The sequence below is a fragment of the Uloborus diversus genome, chromosome 8, assembly GCF_026930045.1.
Source record: "Uloborus diversus isolate 005 chromosome 8, Udiv.v.3.1, whole genome shotgun sequence".
NCBI lineage: Eukaryota > Metazoa > Arthropoda > Arachnida > Araneae > Uloboridae > Uloborus > Uloborus diversus.
In genome coordinates this window covers 50,182,370-50,198,880 of record NC_072738.1, presented here as the reverse complement: position 1 = coordinate 50,198,880, position 16,511 = coordinate 50,182,370, and the positions used below count along the sequence as shown (strand labels likewise).

Sequence of the window (16,511 nt, the reverse complement as noted above, 5' to 3'; positions counted from 1 at the left end):
ACAAATTCAAGTTAAATTTTCTTTCTTTTACTTTACTTGAATTCAATCCTTAGTTTAAAAATAACTTTAACCAGAGGGCTCTTATTGAATTGGTTATTTTTTGATATGAAAATATATTCCAGAAAAAACAATTCAAATATTATGAGGCAAAAATGTTTGTAAATACTTTTCTTTTTGAAAACCTAATGCAAATGTTGGTTATACACTAAAAGCATTTATTAATATACATTTATTAAATATTTTAACTAGAAAACATAATATTTTCACTTAAATATAGTTTTTGGCTAAGCAATCTAGGATAGAGATTTTTTTCATGCACATGTTATGATACTGATAAGTTGCATTCGGAAGGAAAAAAAACACTCCCCTGTTCTAGCTCAGGATGTAATTTTCTCTTCTATTTGCAAATCATTTCTGCCAATCTGTCTTTTGTACTATCTGAACACTTGTATTAAGTTACGACATTAATAAAACTTTTTTTTTGCCGCAGACGATTTTTACACTTGGAATTGTTTTAAAAAAATCATTGGGAGATCAATTTTAATATCTATTACTTTTAACTTAATCACTTTTAAGATTAACACTTCATCAACTACAAACGTAGTAGTTACAAAAAAAGTAAATAAATATTTAAAATTATTATTTCCATGATTTTGGTTTTCTAGCCGAGTTCTTGAAAATTTTATGAGCTACATCTTGGGTTTTGTAAGAAAAAAATCTATTGGCAGCCCCAGTCTTAACTTTAATTTTCCTCTTCTGCGAAATTCTCAACCTCTTATTTATGCCTTGGGGAAATAATTTTCAATTTTAAGCACTCATTCGTACAAAACAAGAGGATTGTATGTTTGAATGATCAGACAGTTTTGTATAATTAGCTATATATTGCACATAGCTTTAAGATTGTCAAATATTTGTTAAAAATCAAGAAATATTTCAACGGAACAGTTTAAGTTCTTGCAAATTTCAAAGGTAAGGGCTCATTTTACACTGAATTAAATAGATTGATATTATTCTTTTACCACACAAGTTTTGTGAAATATACTGTCCCCACAAACATGCATATCAAGGAAAAATATTTCCGAACGGTTTATAGAGAAAGAAGGATAATATTACCAAAATATTTCTAAGAAAAATTGATGGTTAAAATTGACACAATTTAAAAATGTATTGAATTCTATATTTACAAAAGCAATCACCACAGACATCTCGATAAACAGACATACACAATCTTTCAGCAAAGAAATTTTATTGAAACAGACAATCTTGCATAGTTACAACAAGCCATCGACTCAACAGCACACAACAAATAACCATAATCAATCATATCCAATACATACACTTACATGTGCTTTATACCAGTTATCCATCAAAATACATATTGATCCAACCATACATTTTATGTATATATATATAGATATATATATACATACTGACAATCTATATGTTACAAGAGGAAGAGAAATATATTATGCATAGATAGTTCTGTAACATACAATGAGAGAAAAGCCTTTCTAGGAAAAAGGAATGCATATAAGTAACTGAATACTTTGCGTCTAATTTAAAATGGTCGATATAGAGTGAGAGTACACAGGAAAAATTTTCAGCACAAGAAGAAAAAAGGAAAAAAAAAATTTAGATAATAGCAGGCATAAGACATTTTAATTCCTGTATTAACTAGTTTAACCATTAGGCATCCAAACTGAATCGAAAATTATGAAATAAAATTTAAGAAAACACTTGTAATGCGAATCTATTGCCACATTAACCTAGCTTAGTAGAAATACTTCAATAATGTGACAGCTTTTCTCCCACTTTCAAAAGTAAACTCATACATAAATTTAGTTATTAACACATTTTTAAATAAAACGCACATACAAGTTACATTTTATACACATGCAATCAATTTCATACATGAAATAAATAATATGCCTGAAGTCTGACAACAAATGATGCAAGCTTCTCAAATGTATATTGAAGTCAACAATCTTTTAAAAAAATGAATGATTGCATAGTTTCAAAAGTGTGGTTTGTTAAATGACTGACATGCAGTTTTTTAAATAAATGAAGAGTTAAGTTGCAAGCATGCAATAATTGCTCATATGCACCTCAATAGAAAACTGAATTTGCTTTAAGCAATTTTAAAAAACTCTCACGACAAGGCACTTTTCAAATAGTCCACTTCAATACTTTTGTAAACACACAGTAATATAGTGCATTTGATAAAACTATTTCAGATTTATTAAAATGTTGATGAGCTAACAGATGCTTTTCATAAAAAGGCTTCTATTATTTCCCTAACTCAGTATGTAGGTAAAAATTGCAAAATATTACACATAAATGGGTGCACTCACTAAACAACTGTCCTTAAAGTATCTTAAAAACATGCAGATGAAATGCTCCATCTCACCACTTAATCTCACCATTTTTACCTCCATTCAAACAAGTCCCATTTTTCAAAATATGCAACTTAAATGTATACAATGTCAACAAATGTAACACTAATATATGAATATACAAATTAAAGCTGGTCAAAACATTTGATGTGAACTATTTAACAATGAAAGAGAAAGGAAATATATCTTTCAATTCAAAACAGGCATACCATACCCTTTGTTGGAATCTCGTGTATTCCAATGAACTGGACCTTCATTACTCCCTGAAGGTTGATTCATCCATGCTGGGCACCCACTGCTACTGGCATTGGGTCCAGCATTAGATGTGTTTGTGTTTTGGTTAGGGCAGTCATCATTCCCTTGATTAGCAATACCTCCCAAAATTCCTAATCCTGCTTGATTCAATGCTGCTGCTACAACAGCAGAGCTCAATGGCAAACCAGCACCTAAATTTAGGGCACCCATGCTTAATGTTGGAGGCGTTGTATTCATGCCCTTCCCGCCACCCTGATTTGCAGACGGATTACCCAAACCAAGAGTGGTGCTCAGCTGGGCAAGATTGGGAATATTTTCTCCCCCTCTAACTGGCATATTATATGGAGGCTGATTCCAAATACTAGCATTGCCACCATGATGCGTGGGACCAAAATTTGCGGCGTTACTGGGATAATTCGGATTTTGGGGTCGGTTGTCACCTTTTCTGTTATGATAATTAGCACTCGCACTTTTGGGAACAGCACTGCTTACAAGCAGACTTGCTCCTTTTACAATATGATCCTCACCACAAAGACTCTGAGCTACCTCAGGATGCAGAAAAGTGACAAATGCAAATGCTCTGAAGGGTTTGGGGATAAAAACATCTGTTACCTCACCAAATTTAGAGAAGTATTCTTCAAGGTCATCAGCAGTAATGTCTTCGGTACAGCGTCCAATAAAAACCTTTCTATTTAGTTCAGCAACTTGTCCATCCTAGAAAATATACCACTTATGAATATATAATATTGAAAAAATTAGTCGATACAAAAAATGACAAGACATTACATTTGCCAAACACATTCATCTTATTGCATCCAGTAATTATGCGATTAAGTGCATCAATACAACGTTCCGAACTGCTCAACGTTCAAAAGAACAGACCTTCATTTTTTAGGTGAATGAACGGATCCATTCATGTAAAGGATTCATTCTTTTACATTTGTATGTATTAAAATATTGTATTAAATATATTAAAATATTGAATATTTTGGAAAACATTTCTTAATCCTGATATTGACAAGTTATTTATAATAGATAGTTTGCAGGCCTGTCATTTAAGCAATAGGGGGAGGGCCAGGTTCTACTAATTAAAAACCTATATAACACCAAATATGGAATGATTTCAGTAATTTATTAGTAAATTTAATTTAACTGATTTTAGAAATAAGATAAACACCCTTAATTTTAGATTGTGCCAAAGTCCAGAACTTAATGAAAGAAGAAGATTAATTTTAATCAGCATGATCAAGTTCATTCAATGCAAATCTTCACCAATGGTTTAACTCAAGTAACTATAAGAGTAACTGAAGCATTTTCGTGAAGCTTCTATTAATGCTATTTTCCACATTAAACTTAAAAACAAAATACAGTAAAACCTCTCTAATGTGGACACTGACGGGACAATTTTTTTTTTGTCCGCAATTAGAGGGGTGACCGCAGGACAGGGGTTTGATAATGTTATTTATCTTGGAACCAGGAATTAAAAATTGTCCGCATAAAAGGGGTGTCCACATTTCCCAACTACTGATGGACACCTGGGATCTCAAATTGCAAATTAGCAATATGAATTTAATTTGGTCAAAAGAGCCAGAGCCAAACACGCTCATCAAATACGTATATCAAGGGATTTTTAACATGGTGCATAATCAAGGTTCAGTAAATCTTCAGGCTCTAGTTCTAGAAGCAATGTTACAACAAGTTTTACAATAAAGAAGGAGAAATAATTTGTCTAACACCTAAATTCTTTTACTGGCTCCCAAAATTTATGATTTGTGTCAGTCCTTGAATATAGTCATCTGAAATAGGCACTGATGATTTTCTGCTTCTCAAAAATCCACTGAGTACTTGGCCCACGAGTTCTGAACCAATGACCAAAAGTAAAGCATTTTAAGAAGGGGAATTATAACAGCAATATATGGTTTAATTAAACATATGATAAGATTTTACTTGCATAGAAGATTAAAAACTTAAAATACCTTAGAATTTGGAATTCGCACATCACACCATCTACCATCAATAAGATGACGCTTTGAGAGTGCTCTTGCTTGAGATTCATAATTACTGAATCTTATGAAGCCAAAACCCTTTGATTGTCCTGTTTTGGGATCTTTCTTAACCTGGAAAAGATTTTTTTTTTCATTTATTTTTACTCTAAAAGTAAATGAAAAATTTATAAAATAAAATCTATAAAAAAAAAAAGGCTTCAAACTGATGTTAATTTTCAGCCACTCTTCAAACTTTGGGACATCTTTGCTATACCTAAATCTATGCACTCCTTATTTTTAATTGACAACATGCAAATTAAACCGCTTCTGCTCCTTTGTGGTAATTTTGCCAAGTTCAATGTGTAAAGACTGCTGGAAAAATCATTTTCTTGTCTCGACTAGAACAAGTTTCTAGTTTTTTTATGCAACAGGTTTCTTTTAATATTCAAACAGGATATATGTAGCTTACAAAAGAGGAATTAGAATGAGGCTACTTCAATTTAATCTCACTAATTTTCTGTAATGGTTAGAAGAACCATTCTGCTCAAATTAAGTGCAGAGATGCCACTCTCTTATTCAAGCTTTCAGTAGAAGTTTAAAAAATTTTCAGTAGTTTTCAGTGCTTATCAGTAGTTAACAATGCCCGACAAACGCTAACACAAAAGTCGAAAGTCAAACATATAGCGACGTCGAAAATTAAAAGGTTATATGTATTATACCAAGTAAACTTGTCCATCAAGATTATAAGAGGAAATATGGAATTAAATACACACTGGATAATAATTTGAATTTCTTCACTGCTTAATGCAAGTATGATTTCCTTTTTGTATCAAGAGCATTCATGAATCTAATATTAAATACTATGAATCCACTTAAATAATTTTGTGTGCTATGGCAGAAAAGCTTAAAGCAATTTTCAAAATATTTATTCATATGTACAGAACTAATAACAAAAGTTAATATAAATTTTTTAAATGACATACCTTTTTCACATGAGGATGACTGTTACTTATATACAGCTTATTTTAAAACACATTTAAAGCAAAGTCTTTAAAGGAAAAAAAAAGATGAAATAATTGAACTTTTTAATCTGAGTCCATGAATTCTAGAAATCTGTTGCAAGCCAAACAGAAGATAGTTAAACATGCTGTGCTGATTAATTCCTCCTTCGGTTGTTTTTTTTTTTTTTCCAACAAAAATCATTCTTAAAAATTTAAACAACTTGAAGAAAAAAGAAAAAAAGTCTGGGAACATTTCCTTAAACAGCTGTTTAGAATGGCCTGCAGTAGCAATGGGCAAATTATGCTCAATCAAAAAACGAGTGAAAAGACACTCTGCTTTGATGACTTCCAAGTTTATCTTTTTTTCTGAAGAAAGTGGAGACTTCTTTAGTGTTCTGCACCGCCTTGGAGTTTTCAACATGCGACTTTGCTGAAACGTGCCGCCGACAATCGTCGCGGCCGCCGTGCGCCAAACTGAAGTTTTTTGTACAAATCGTACAAAACGCCATATTTTCCGATATTATAGATTTTTCCAAGCAAGGAAACTCATTGGTATAAACGTCTGTGAATTTCTGACAACTTTTTTTTTTTAGCCTGACTCTCGGGAAGAGGGGACGTCGATCGAGTGTTTCCATCCATTAAAGAAAATAAACAAATCAGAGAAAAGAAACACCAGAGACTAAAAACACACGTGCGAAGCAAGGAGCAAGCGAACGAACAGGGTTGCTGCAAATATCACCCAACGTGGTGGGGAGAATTTCCGGTTAGAACCGGATTCTTTTGCTTTCTACCGTCGCCATTTCTCCATCTCCCATTATCTGCGACTGCAGACTTCCATAATCGTCAGTACTCGCTCGCTTTGGCGATCGCCATTTTTTTTTTTTCATCGCATTTAGCGTTTGTTGATGTCACAAAAATTTTCCGTAGAAAAAAGGGCCTTTTCCGTAATTCGTAGTTAACTTACTTTTTAAAATTTTTTCCGTAGTAACTACGGATAATCCGTAGCGATCGGCATGTCTGTAAGTGTCATTAGTGTTGGGTAGTTGGGTTTTTGTAAGCAAAAATTCCTTTTTGCTGTGACAGTGGCGCAAAAAGTAGAAAAAACTGGCTGGAGAAAAGAGATTTCTACAATACATCTCATTAATTTTTACTTTATAATGCTTCACACAGAGCTTGAGCTTAAATAAATCCTTTAAAGATGTTTCAATTATGGAATACATATTTATAGTAATCTAATAAATGAATTTACCATAAAATATAAATACAAAGTTGAAAATTTTCTGTTAATGAAGAAGGAATTTTAAACATTTCAATTAGTGTACAAAATCGCTGTTTTAAATTTTTTCAACATTGTACAGAAAAATAAAAGTTTTTAGGGAATTTCAGAAAGAAGCTCATTTCTGGTACTACAATGAATGGGGGGGGGGGGGGAATCAAAATGCTGATTTTAAAGCAGCAGAACTAGGACAATAAATCTGTACAAGTGTATCTGAAGTTCACAAAATTATTTCTAAACGTCATAAGCAGACAAAATACTTTCCTCAACTCAAATTTTATTGCAAGGGCTGCAGGGGTTGAAATATATATACATACATTGAAACCTGTGTATAACGAGTCTATAACAATATTTTTTTTTGCCCCAGCAAAATGTCAGCATGAACAATCAAACTGTCTATAACAATACCGTCTATTACGATATTTTTTTTAGGTCCCAACAGTATCGTTGTAGACAGGTTTTACTGTATGTATATATATATATAGGCATAGCTGGGGGGTTGGATAGTACATATCAGCATTTTAGAGCTGGGGGTTGGACATATAGTACTTGTCAGTATTTTCAAAAAACTTGTCACCTTTTATAATACTAGTTTAATGTCAACCAATACTTAGCCTACCATGCAGTTGAAATAAGCAAGTAAATTCTTGCTAATTTGATACGATGCAAATACTGGCTGACTTGTGCATTATCAACCTCTATAGAAACCTTGCAAAATTAGTATAATATGCCAACTGCTCCAGTTCTTTGATAACGCAGCAGTTACTAACCATTCTATTGTTCAACTTTTCATATGTATATGGTTTTTAATTTACAATGTTAATATTCTTTTGAGTTTCTTGTTGTTGTTTAGTACACTTGCCATTGTGCTATCTAAGAGTGAGACTTTAAATAATATATATATATAGGCATATATATGTAAATAATGAATCATTGAAAGTTTTATCACAGCATGCATTTTCTAGACCAACACGCCTGGCAGCACTTAAACAGACAATTCATATTATTAGAATAAATATATCATTTTTTTAAAACAAGGTTGTTCTTCAAATTTTAGATTTAAAATTTTTTTATAAAAATTAAATAAAATAAAATAAATAAAATTTCATCAATAACACAGAGGGGAACAAAATTTTTTTTCTTTGGTGCCCAGAGTTTATGAACTGATTTTAGATATGTTTGGGGCTCTGAATCAAAATAAGAAAATATTTTTTCTGCAGCAGCTATATTTTTTCAGATAAATGCTGCTGTTTTATCCAATATGTATAGTTTTAACTCCATTTTACACACTTCTAAAGCAAGCATAAGTTTCTGAAACAAGGATTGCTGCCACAGTATTCGCCCTACTATCAATCTGCAGTCCAGTTTTAGTTACGTTGAGAAAAAAGTACTACATGGAGTAAATATTTGGCAAGTTCAGTAACAATGCTTCAACAAATTCAGGTCAATTTGTAAGTTCTTGTTTAGTATAAATTCGCTTTGAGTGATCTGTGTCAAGTTGGATCTTTGTGTATATAATATTTTCAGGGTCCGATTAATTTAAAGAATTACCCAAAACAAACATTTTTTGGGAGTCCTCTGCAGTAAAAAAACTATAAACATAAACATTATTGGGGAACCAGGAGTGCTGGTTTCAGGGGCGTTGAGGTCTCGAACCACTCAATCAAAATATTTGTTGAGAGGCAGAGCATTCCACACTTGTAAAAAAGGGTGAATAAATACAGGAGAGTATTGCTTCTTCTAACGTTGTTTTGTCTTACTTTACTGTTCAGCACAAAGGTATTTATTTATCTTACAGGAGAGTATACATGAATTTTCTTCCCTTTTCTTAAACTATCGTTTACTACAATTTTAGTCCTTTTTGGGTGTTTCAAAATCAGGGACTCATTGCCAACAGCCTACTTGATCTGTTTGGTAATTGAGTTATGATTATTTGTATATTATAATAGGAATAAAAAATGAATGTTTTGTTTTTTATTTGATCTATGGATGTAACTTAAACCCGTTTCAAGAATATTTCACTGTTATATTTTAGAAATGTGAGTTTCTGGGCAAAAACTGATGTCACATTTTAACTCAGGGCACCAAATTCATATAAAATGAGTTCCTAATACCTGGGGGGCATCAAAATGAGTATTCCCCCTGTATACTAATAAAGTGAAGAAAATAAATCAAAATTTGGAGATAAGGTTTACCTGAGCCATCAAGACTTCTCCAAAAGATTCAAAATATTGACGAAGTTCTTGCTCAGTTGTCTTCCATGGTAAGCCCAGCACTATGAGATCTGAACACTTATGTTTGGTTTCCATTCTCTTTGTTTTTGCAGAGCTATTTTCCAATTGATCACATGACTTTCTTTTATTTTCTGTAACTAATAAGTGAAATTTTAGAAAGAAATAAAATCAATACTTGCTAATTGATCTGAAAAGAAAAAATATTTACAAATTCGTGGATGAACACTTAGTAATGTTAAAATTAGCAACTGATTTCAACTACAGACCAGTGAAACTTTATATGTTTTTCATTTTTTAACAAATTAACAGTCTTGAGAGTAAGTGCATAAAAAAAGGATCTACTGTATGTACCTTTTGATGACAGCTAATTAGTTGGGATTTTTGCGCAAACTTTATAATAAATTTCTCTAACTTCAATTGACCACCTTAGTGTGATTATGAAAACTGCAAAAAAGCCAGCTATTTAAAAAAATAAAGTTATACTGGTCTTGAGTGGTTGTTTTACATTATTTGCCTTAGTATTTACATTAAAAAGTTATAACTTAAGTTACAAGTGTTTGTTCATGCAAAATGAAAACTCCAACTCTTTTTAAAAAACTGGTTTAAAATCTCAATCAACTTTTTGTGTTGTATAGCATTTTAATTTTTGCTGTAAGTTTAGCAGTTCCAAATATGCACAAGATAAGACAGAATAAGTACCAATCAGCTTGCCTGCGGTATACAGATAACTGCAGTTTCATTTATTTGCGATAACCAGTATGGAATAAGAGGACATCTGCCTCCAGCTCAGGTGCGGCTACAGACTGATGATTGAAAACAAACATGAAATTAGCATCTAGATGTTGTAGTCAAGATGATTGACGTTTCTTACATGGATGTAAGAATGTATGTTGGTTGTTAGGATCAATATTTTTGTGGATCAATCCTTACTAATAATAAAGCTGAAAGTCTTTCTGTCTGGCTCTCTCTCTGTCCGGATCTCTGTGATGTGCATAGCACCTAGACCGTTCGGCCGATTTTCATGAAATTCGGCAAAGTTGGTTTGTAGCATGGGGGTGTGCACCTCGAAGCATAATTAATTTAAATTCTTTTTTTCACATGTGGGAGAGAGCAGGGTGGGATTTCTTTTTTGCTTTAAATGCATTAATTTTGCTTTAAATTTTACAATAAATTTGCTTTAGTATTTTAATAAAATCCTATTTTTTTTTTTTTCCTGGGCTGCGGCTGATTTTTCGATTTGTTTTGACTAAAGTTAGTTACCAATTGAGGCAATGAGAAGCAAAGGGATGCAAGTGGCAAAATTAAAAATTTGGAGATAACCCGTACAAATGGTACGTGAACTTCTCCTCTGTCTTGGAGCAAGAGATTGTACTAGTAGCCCTGGCAGGTGCTGCTGTACAGCATGATTTAGAAAAAAAAATCAATGAAAGCCTACCTAGGATCTAATCTGTAAAACACATTTTACTCGACACTTAAAATAGTCCACTTGCATCCCTTTGCTTCTCACTGCCTCAATTGCTGTTACCATGGTGTTACTATTTTTAGCCGGATATAGATTTAGCGCAAGGTCCCTTTTTTTCTCTATCAAAAACTGAAAATCTGTAGCAAGACCTGATACTGAGGTTTAATGCTTTTTGTTTTTATATAAATGAATTTACTTAAACAAGAAGTTGTGCAAAAATTTAATAAATAAATTTTTCACTTTTGAAATGAATTGCACTTAACTTTGTCCATTAGTTTATTTTTAACTTCACGAAGCAATCTTGCAGAAAGAAATTAGGTTCAGAAAATTTGTCTCAGAAAGTAAAATAAAATTCTGCCACAGGGGTGATATGGCTCAGTGATATCAGCTCGGTATAGAGCTCTAAATTTGGTTCAGAATTTTTTTCATAATTCTAGAATATTTTCTTGACTAAGTAGGAAAGGTTGTTAATAGTTTTTTTTTTTTCTTATATATATATATATATATACATATCTTATATCCCTTGCATATATTATTTTTGTAAAAATTCCATTAACCCTACAAGGTAAACATTCTCTATAGTTTGTTTTCTATAACAAAACAAATTGTAGTTTCCTTATCTAATCATGAAACACAACGTCTTAAAAACTTTTAACAGGTTGAGAAACCTAAACCTGTTAAGATCCATCAAAAATCTTGTGCACGCTTTCTTAAAATGCAAGAAGCATGCCAAAAGACTGGGTGTTCATCACTTTTTTTTTGGCTGATTTGGCCCTACATCTAATAAGTTATGAAATTTATAAACTATTGAGACAAATAATAAAATATGAGGACTTAATGTAGCTATATGTTAAAAAAAACCTACCAACTTCTAAAATAATTGCAACTTTTACAGGATGGAGAAGAACTCAAATGTTTCAAAATATGTTTTCAAAATAAATATGTTCTGTAGCTGAAATCATTGTTCCCGAAGATTAAGGGGGGGGGGGGGGAATAGGAGATGCAAGGAAACAGATTAAAGAATATATACAGAAATATAGGATTTTTTTATATTTCTCGGAAAATGTAGGAATATAAGAGCACTGTGAAGCCTGTCTTTTAATCAAAAACTTAAGCACACAATTTGGTGCGTCAAAGGTCAGACTTCTGCATTATACTTGGAGTATAGAGTCGGGCCTTTCATTGAGGGGGAACAAATGCCCTCCCCCTAGCTTAAAAAAACAAAAGCAAAGGAGACTTCAATTGAATTAATCTGATATATGTCCTACAATAGTCGTGTTTTAAGAAGAAAAAAACGTTTCTATCGTTTTTAAACCTTTTCAGTCAAAACTACACAAAAATTTTGAAAATACGTACAGAATTAAAGATTTTATGATCATTTTTCCTTTGCATTTGATCAACGTTTTATTTTCGCTTGTGGTCTAATAATGTCTAAATTCACATGTACAAACGTGAATCAAGAGAAATAAGCTTGTCACGAGAAAAAACCTATTTTCTCAACTCCAAGTAAACAAAATTTACTCAAATTTACCAAGTAATTTAAAAGTACGTATCCAAGTAGTTTTGGATAGGATTCTCAAATTCGTGTTTATTGCTGCGCAACATTTAAAGGGCATTGCAAGAGAGAAAGAAACTGTTCATATTTCGCAATGAGGCCAAGGTGACGACATTAGGCCTAGAAGTGCATTTAAACACACAGGGTGACTAAAATGCATTTACCTTTGGGGAATACGCAGATGTACAATGAATTCCCCCATCCTGTTCCAGGCGGTGGATTTAGCTTTCCATCTGTAACACGGACGCCTCTCATCGTACCTGTATCAGGATTTCTATATTTTAGACCACAAGTACCAGGGAACTGAGCAGCTAGAGTTGTCAATAAAAGTGTACCATCTTCTTCGCATGGAACCTCTATTGGCTCTTCCCCTTCGTCTTCAGCAACCTGAATATAACTTAAACTCATGTTTTCTTACAATATGTTTCGGAATAATATAGTCCTTACGATAAAACAAACTGTAATAAATATTTTCGTCGAGAAAGAACGCACACGAATGGCTGCCACAACAAACTTTGTTATGATAGCGTCATTGTTTATCATTGAACTTCTTCTTCAAGGTTTTTTCCTTTGGAAAGTAAAGGCTCGGCTAAAACTTACTATATTAATAATAATTCGACTTCAAAAACACTACCTGTGAAGGATAATCAAAGAAATTAATTTCACAAATGCAAAATGCTTTTAAACATGAAAATTTTTCTCAAATGTTCATGCAATATCTTTTAAAGAGTTAATGAAATGTGTTTATGTGCGCCTGTAGCTGTGCCTGTAAAAGCTGACCAATCAGAAGAACGAGCGATTATGGAGCGATTAGCGAACTAACTTCTTTCGGAAACTTTTATCTTCCTTTCTTTCTTGTTCGTTTGATTTCTTTTCCTTTTTATTTCCCTTCTTTAACTCAGAAAACTAGATATTTTGATAGGCATTATCAGTTGTACTGCCTTCTAGCTTTTTTTTATTTTACCGATCGTAACTCTTTGGAATTCATTACAGGTTTTAGGTATTTATGTTTTTGTCCTTTATCATATTTCACATTTCACTCGTGTGTATTTTTCACACTAGAGGTAGATTATAAATAAGACCAACATATTTTTAAGGGCGTTACATTTGGTATTATTAAAAAAATATATTTTACTAAACATTATAAGCATTGTGAAATGACATGCAACCAGAAATTTTTATTTATTGACGGGGGGAAGTTCAAAGTAGTTAAAATGTGCATGAAACACATTAGAACTGGCAGTATGATTTAAAACCAAGAATCGGGAAATGTTTTATGAAATTCCTAGATCTATCTGATGCGCTCATTGAGCTCCAATGTGGGAAGCATTTAGTAAGTATCCTCATATATATAATAGCCGATGATTGAGTAACGCGCGTGTTTCAACAATGATAATTTGATAATATGTTTTGGTAATGTTACATTCAGGGAAAGGTTTTATTGTGACAAGGCTCTGAACTCGAACCGGTAATTTTACTGTTTTACTGGTAAGACTGTGTCACTTCAGGGGAATGAAGAAACGACAAAACCGTGCAACTCTGAACGCAAAATACGGGCGTTTAGGTTTAATCCACTGGAGTTAGGGTTACAATTTCAACTATCAAAATATCCCCAAACAGGCTACTGCTTCGTTAAAATGTAGAAGAGAACCAATTTTCATCCGTTATATCTTGACGGGCGACTTTCTAGTATATAAATAACGAAATAAACAAACTTACTAAAGGTATGATATTCTTAAAGTTTCATAAAAAGTTAAAATATTTTATAAATATTTTGTACTACTCTTCCATTTTGAAAAAATATTATTTTCTGTATTTATATAAGCAACTTATGATTACTCAGTAAACATTGATGCAATTTTAAAACTTTAAAAATCAGTTTTGTTTTGCTTGGCGTTAATCACGTTTGTGAATTATACTAACTAGTATTAGTCATAAATTAAGTGAGAAAAACAGTGGGAATCACATATGTTTCGAGGTTATGAAAATACCTTTTCAAAGCGAAAAAATTCTGTTCTTTCAGTTTGCTTCACCACAAAGATTTACTTTTGAAATGTCACATTTTACAACAAAGATATTTTTATTTCAATCGCCTAAAGATTCAGTGAATTCATTTTTTATTTCCAAATCTTTTACATTACTTATTGTATAGACATGAGCTAATCAAAAATCGTGTTAAGATTCTGTAAAAATTTGAAATCGTTTTCCAATCCAGTGTGACAAAATTTCCATTGAGGCAAGTGAGAAGCAAAGGGATTCGAGTGCCAAAATTTAAAAAGACGGAGATAACCAGTACAAATGGTAGTACAAATGAACCTCTCTTTTGTTTTGGGGCAAGAGACAGTATTAATAGCCCTCGTTGGTGCTGTTAAATAGCATGACCTAGAAAAACTTCTCAATGAAAGCTTACCTTACCAGAACTTTAAACGCGTTTTACTCACTGTAAACATAACTCAGAAACGTTCCTGGAAAATAATGGGCAGCTAATGTGCCCAATTTCTGCAAGTAACACATTTTTAAAAAAAACAGGAATGGTTTCCGCTAAATATCAGTAACCCTCTTGAAATCTTTCTGAAGAATTCAGAAATCTTCCCGGATAAAATCAGTCGTGTCTCTGGAACCTTTAGAAAAAACTGAGGTTGGGTTAATATACTAGTTTGGCATCATCCTCATTTACCAAGAAAGCACCAAAAGCATCGTTGCAAATATGGAAGAAGCTAATAAAAAATTGCAAGTAAGTATCAAGAATCTAACTCGCCTGCAATCCTTGCAAAGCTACGGAATCCAGAAACTTATTCGCCCTCTTTGGGAGCTCAGTCTAACTGGACGTATACAGATCATGATGTTAATTTGGTGGAGAGCGTGAGCTCTTTTGCCGGGTGTGAGGGGATTGAGAAATCGATGGAACAGATCATTATAGGCGTGAGGGGAGACGTCAATCTAGTCGGGCCGCAATCCATCTTTATCAATACGCTCAGTTAATCTTTAAACTGGTAATTAAAAATATTTTTCACAACAGCGAGAAGTTTGCATTCGTGCAATTAGTTGCAATTCTGGAAACTTTTTGACAAAGCCGCTTGATTTTCTCAGGAAGTGGATGAAAACCCTTGAAATCCCGAAACGTTCCACGGAAATAATCAATAACGTTTCGGAATATATTTTCAGTGCTCGAAACTTGAAAATGTCCACTTACATTCCTTTGCTTCTCACTGCCTCAACTGGCTATGACGATCATTATGGAGGTTTTTCAACCCCACTCCCCTGTCAACACATAAAGAAGGTGCCCAGATTCGGTTTATGAAAATCATCGCAGGTATGTCCCTCTTCTCAAGAGTACACTGTAAAAACATGTAAGAAACGTTCCTGGAAAATAATAGGCAGCTGGTGTGCCTAATTTCTGCCTGGAACATATCTTGAAAAAACCAGAAACGCTTTCCGCTAAAACTTAGTAACCTTTCTGAAAAATTGGCGAATCTCCCCTGTTACAGCCAGTTATGTCTCGGGACCCTTCAAGAAATTTTATGTAGGTTTAATGCAATTGATTCGAGCCTTCCTGTTTAATGAAGAGAGCTCCCGAAGCATTTGGGTAACTATGGCCGAAAAAATTACCCAGTGTCATATTTGTTCTCATTGAGAGCTTAATCAATTTAGACGGGGACCATAGTCGAATGAAAGCCGATACAAATAATAAACATGCTCAGTCAATCTTTAAACTGGTAGTGAAAAATATTTTTCACCACAGTGAAAAGTCTACATTCGTGCAACTTGTATCAATTCAGGAAACCTTTTTGCAAAGATACTTGATTTTACGGGGAAATAGATAAAATCCAGTGAAATCCAGAAACGTTCCACGGAAATAACCAGTAACGTTTAGAAAAATTTTTTTACAGTGTAATGGCGCATTCCCTCTAATGACAGGAGAACTCCCGTGAAACAGTAGTAGATTTAATGGTTTGGGGGCTCGTCGCAATGCAATTTTGCTAGACCCTTGTCTGTTACAGAATTGCGTAAAACATTTACCATATGGATTTTTGAACTCTCCTTCGGATTTCCTACGCTTGTGGGAAGCCCCTCGCAATCACGACCTGGTAAAATCAGCCACTGCCAAGAAAGTGAGCACTACCAAAGTGAAAAAAAAAAAAAAAAAAAAAAAAAAAACTGAAATTTTTGAATTCAAATTATGTTTCTCGCAATCACGAGTTGCGACAGAATCCTGCTCATTGGGGGCTATTGTTTCTAGAAACGGTTCCTGTCCCCCCAATCCTGCCCCTCCTCCTGGGCGGTTACGTGTGTATTGTTGTGTGCGTGTGTGTGTGTAGGCGCGCATGCGTGCATGTATAGGCTTGTCTG

The 16,511-nt window shown here is 33.2% G+C and overlaps 1 protein-coding gene across 2 annotated transcripts; it reads right to left on the bottom strand.

The window, feature by feature from the left end:
- Positions 1-1,237: 1,237 nt before the first annotated feature.
- On the bottom strand, positions 1,238-12,660 carry LOC129227324 (TAR DNA-binding protein 43-like). 2 transcript variants are annotated; one of them, XM_054861868.1, is made up of 4 exons: positions 12,326-12,660; positions 9,106-9,281; positions 4,625-4,765; positions 1,238-3,362 (listed from the first exon to the last, which is right to left on the bottom strand). In XM_054861868.1, the coding sequence occupies exons 1-4, from the start codon at positions 12,567-12,569 to the stop codon at positions 2,583-2,585; spliced, it is 1,341 nt and encodes a 446-aa protein (XP_054717843.1). In that variant the 5' UTR covers positions 12,570-12,660; the 3' UTR covers positions 1,238-2,582. The 2 variants fall into 2 exon arrangements, with proteins under 2 accessions (XP_054717843.1, XP_054717844.1); XM_054861869.1 differs by having other exon boundaries at positions 9,106-9,275.
- Positions 12,661-16,511: the final 3,851 nt, after the last annotated feature.

Bases quoted from the DNA above. Each gene is read 5' to 3' on its own strand.
- LOC129227324 (XM_054861868.1), bottom strand. From the start codon at position 12,569: ATGAGTTTAAGTTATATTCAGGTTGCTGAAGACGAAGGGGAAGAGCCA. The intron at 9,282-12,325 runs GTAAATGCATTT...TTCACTTATTAG, and splicing joins CATCTGCGTATTCCCCAAAG to TTACAGAAAATAAAAGAAAG. The intron at 3,363-4,624 runs GTATTTTAAGTT...TATATTTTCTAG, and splicing joins TGCGAATTCCAAATTCTAAG to GATGGACAAGTTGCTGAACT.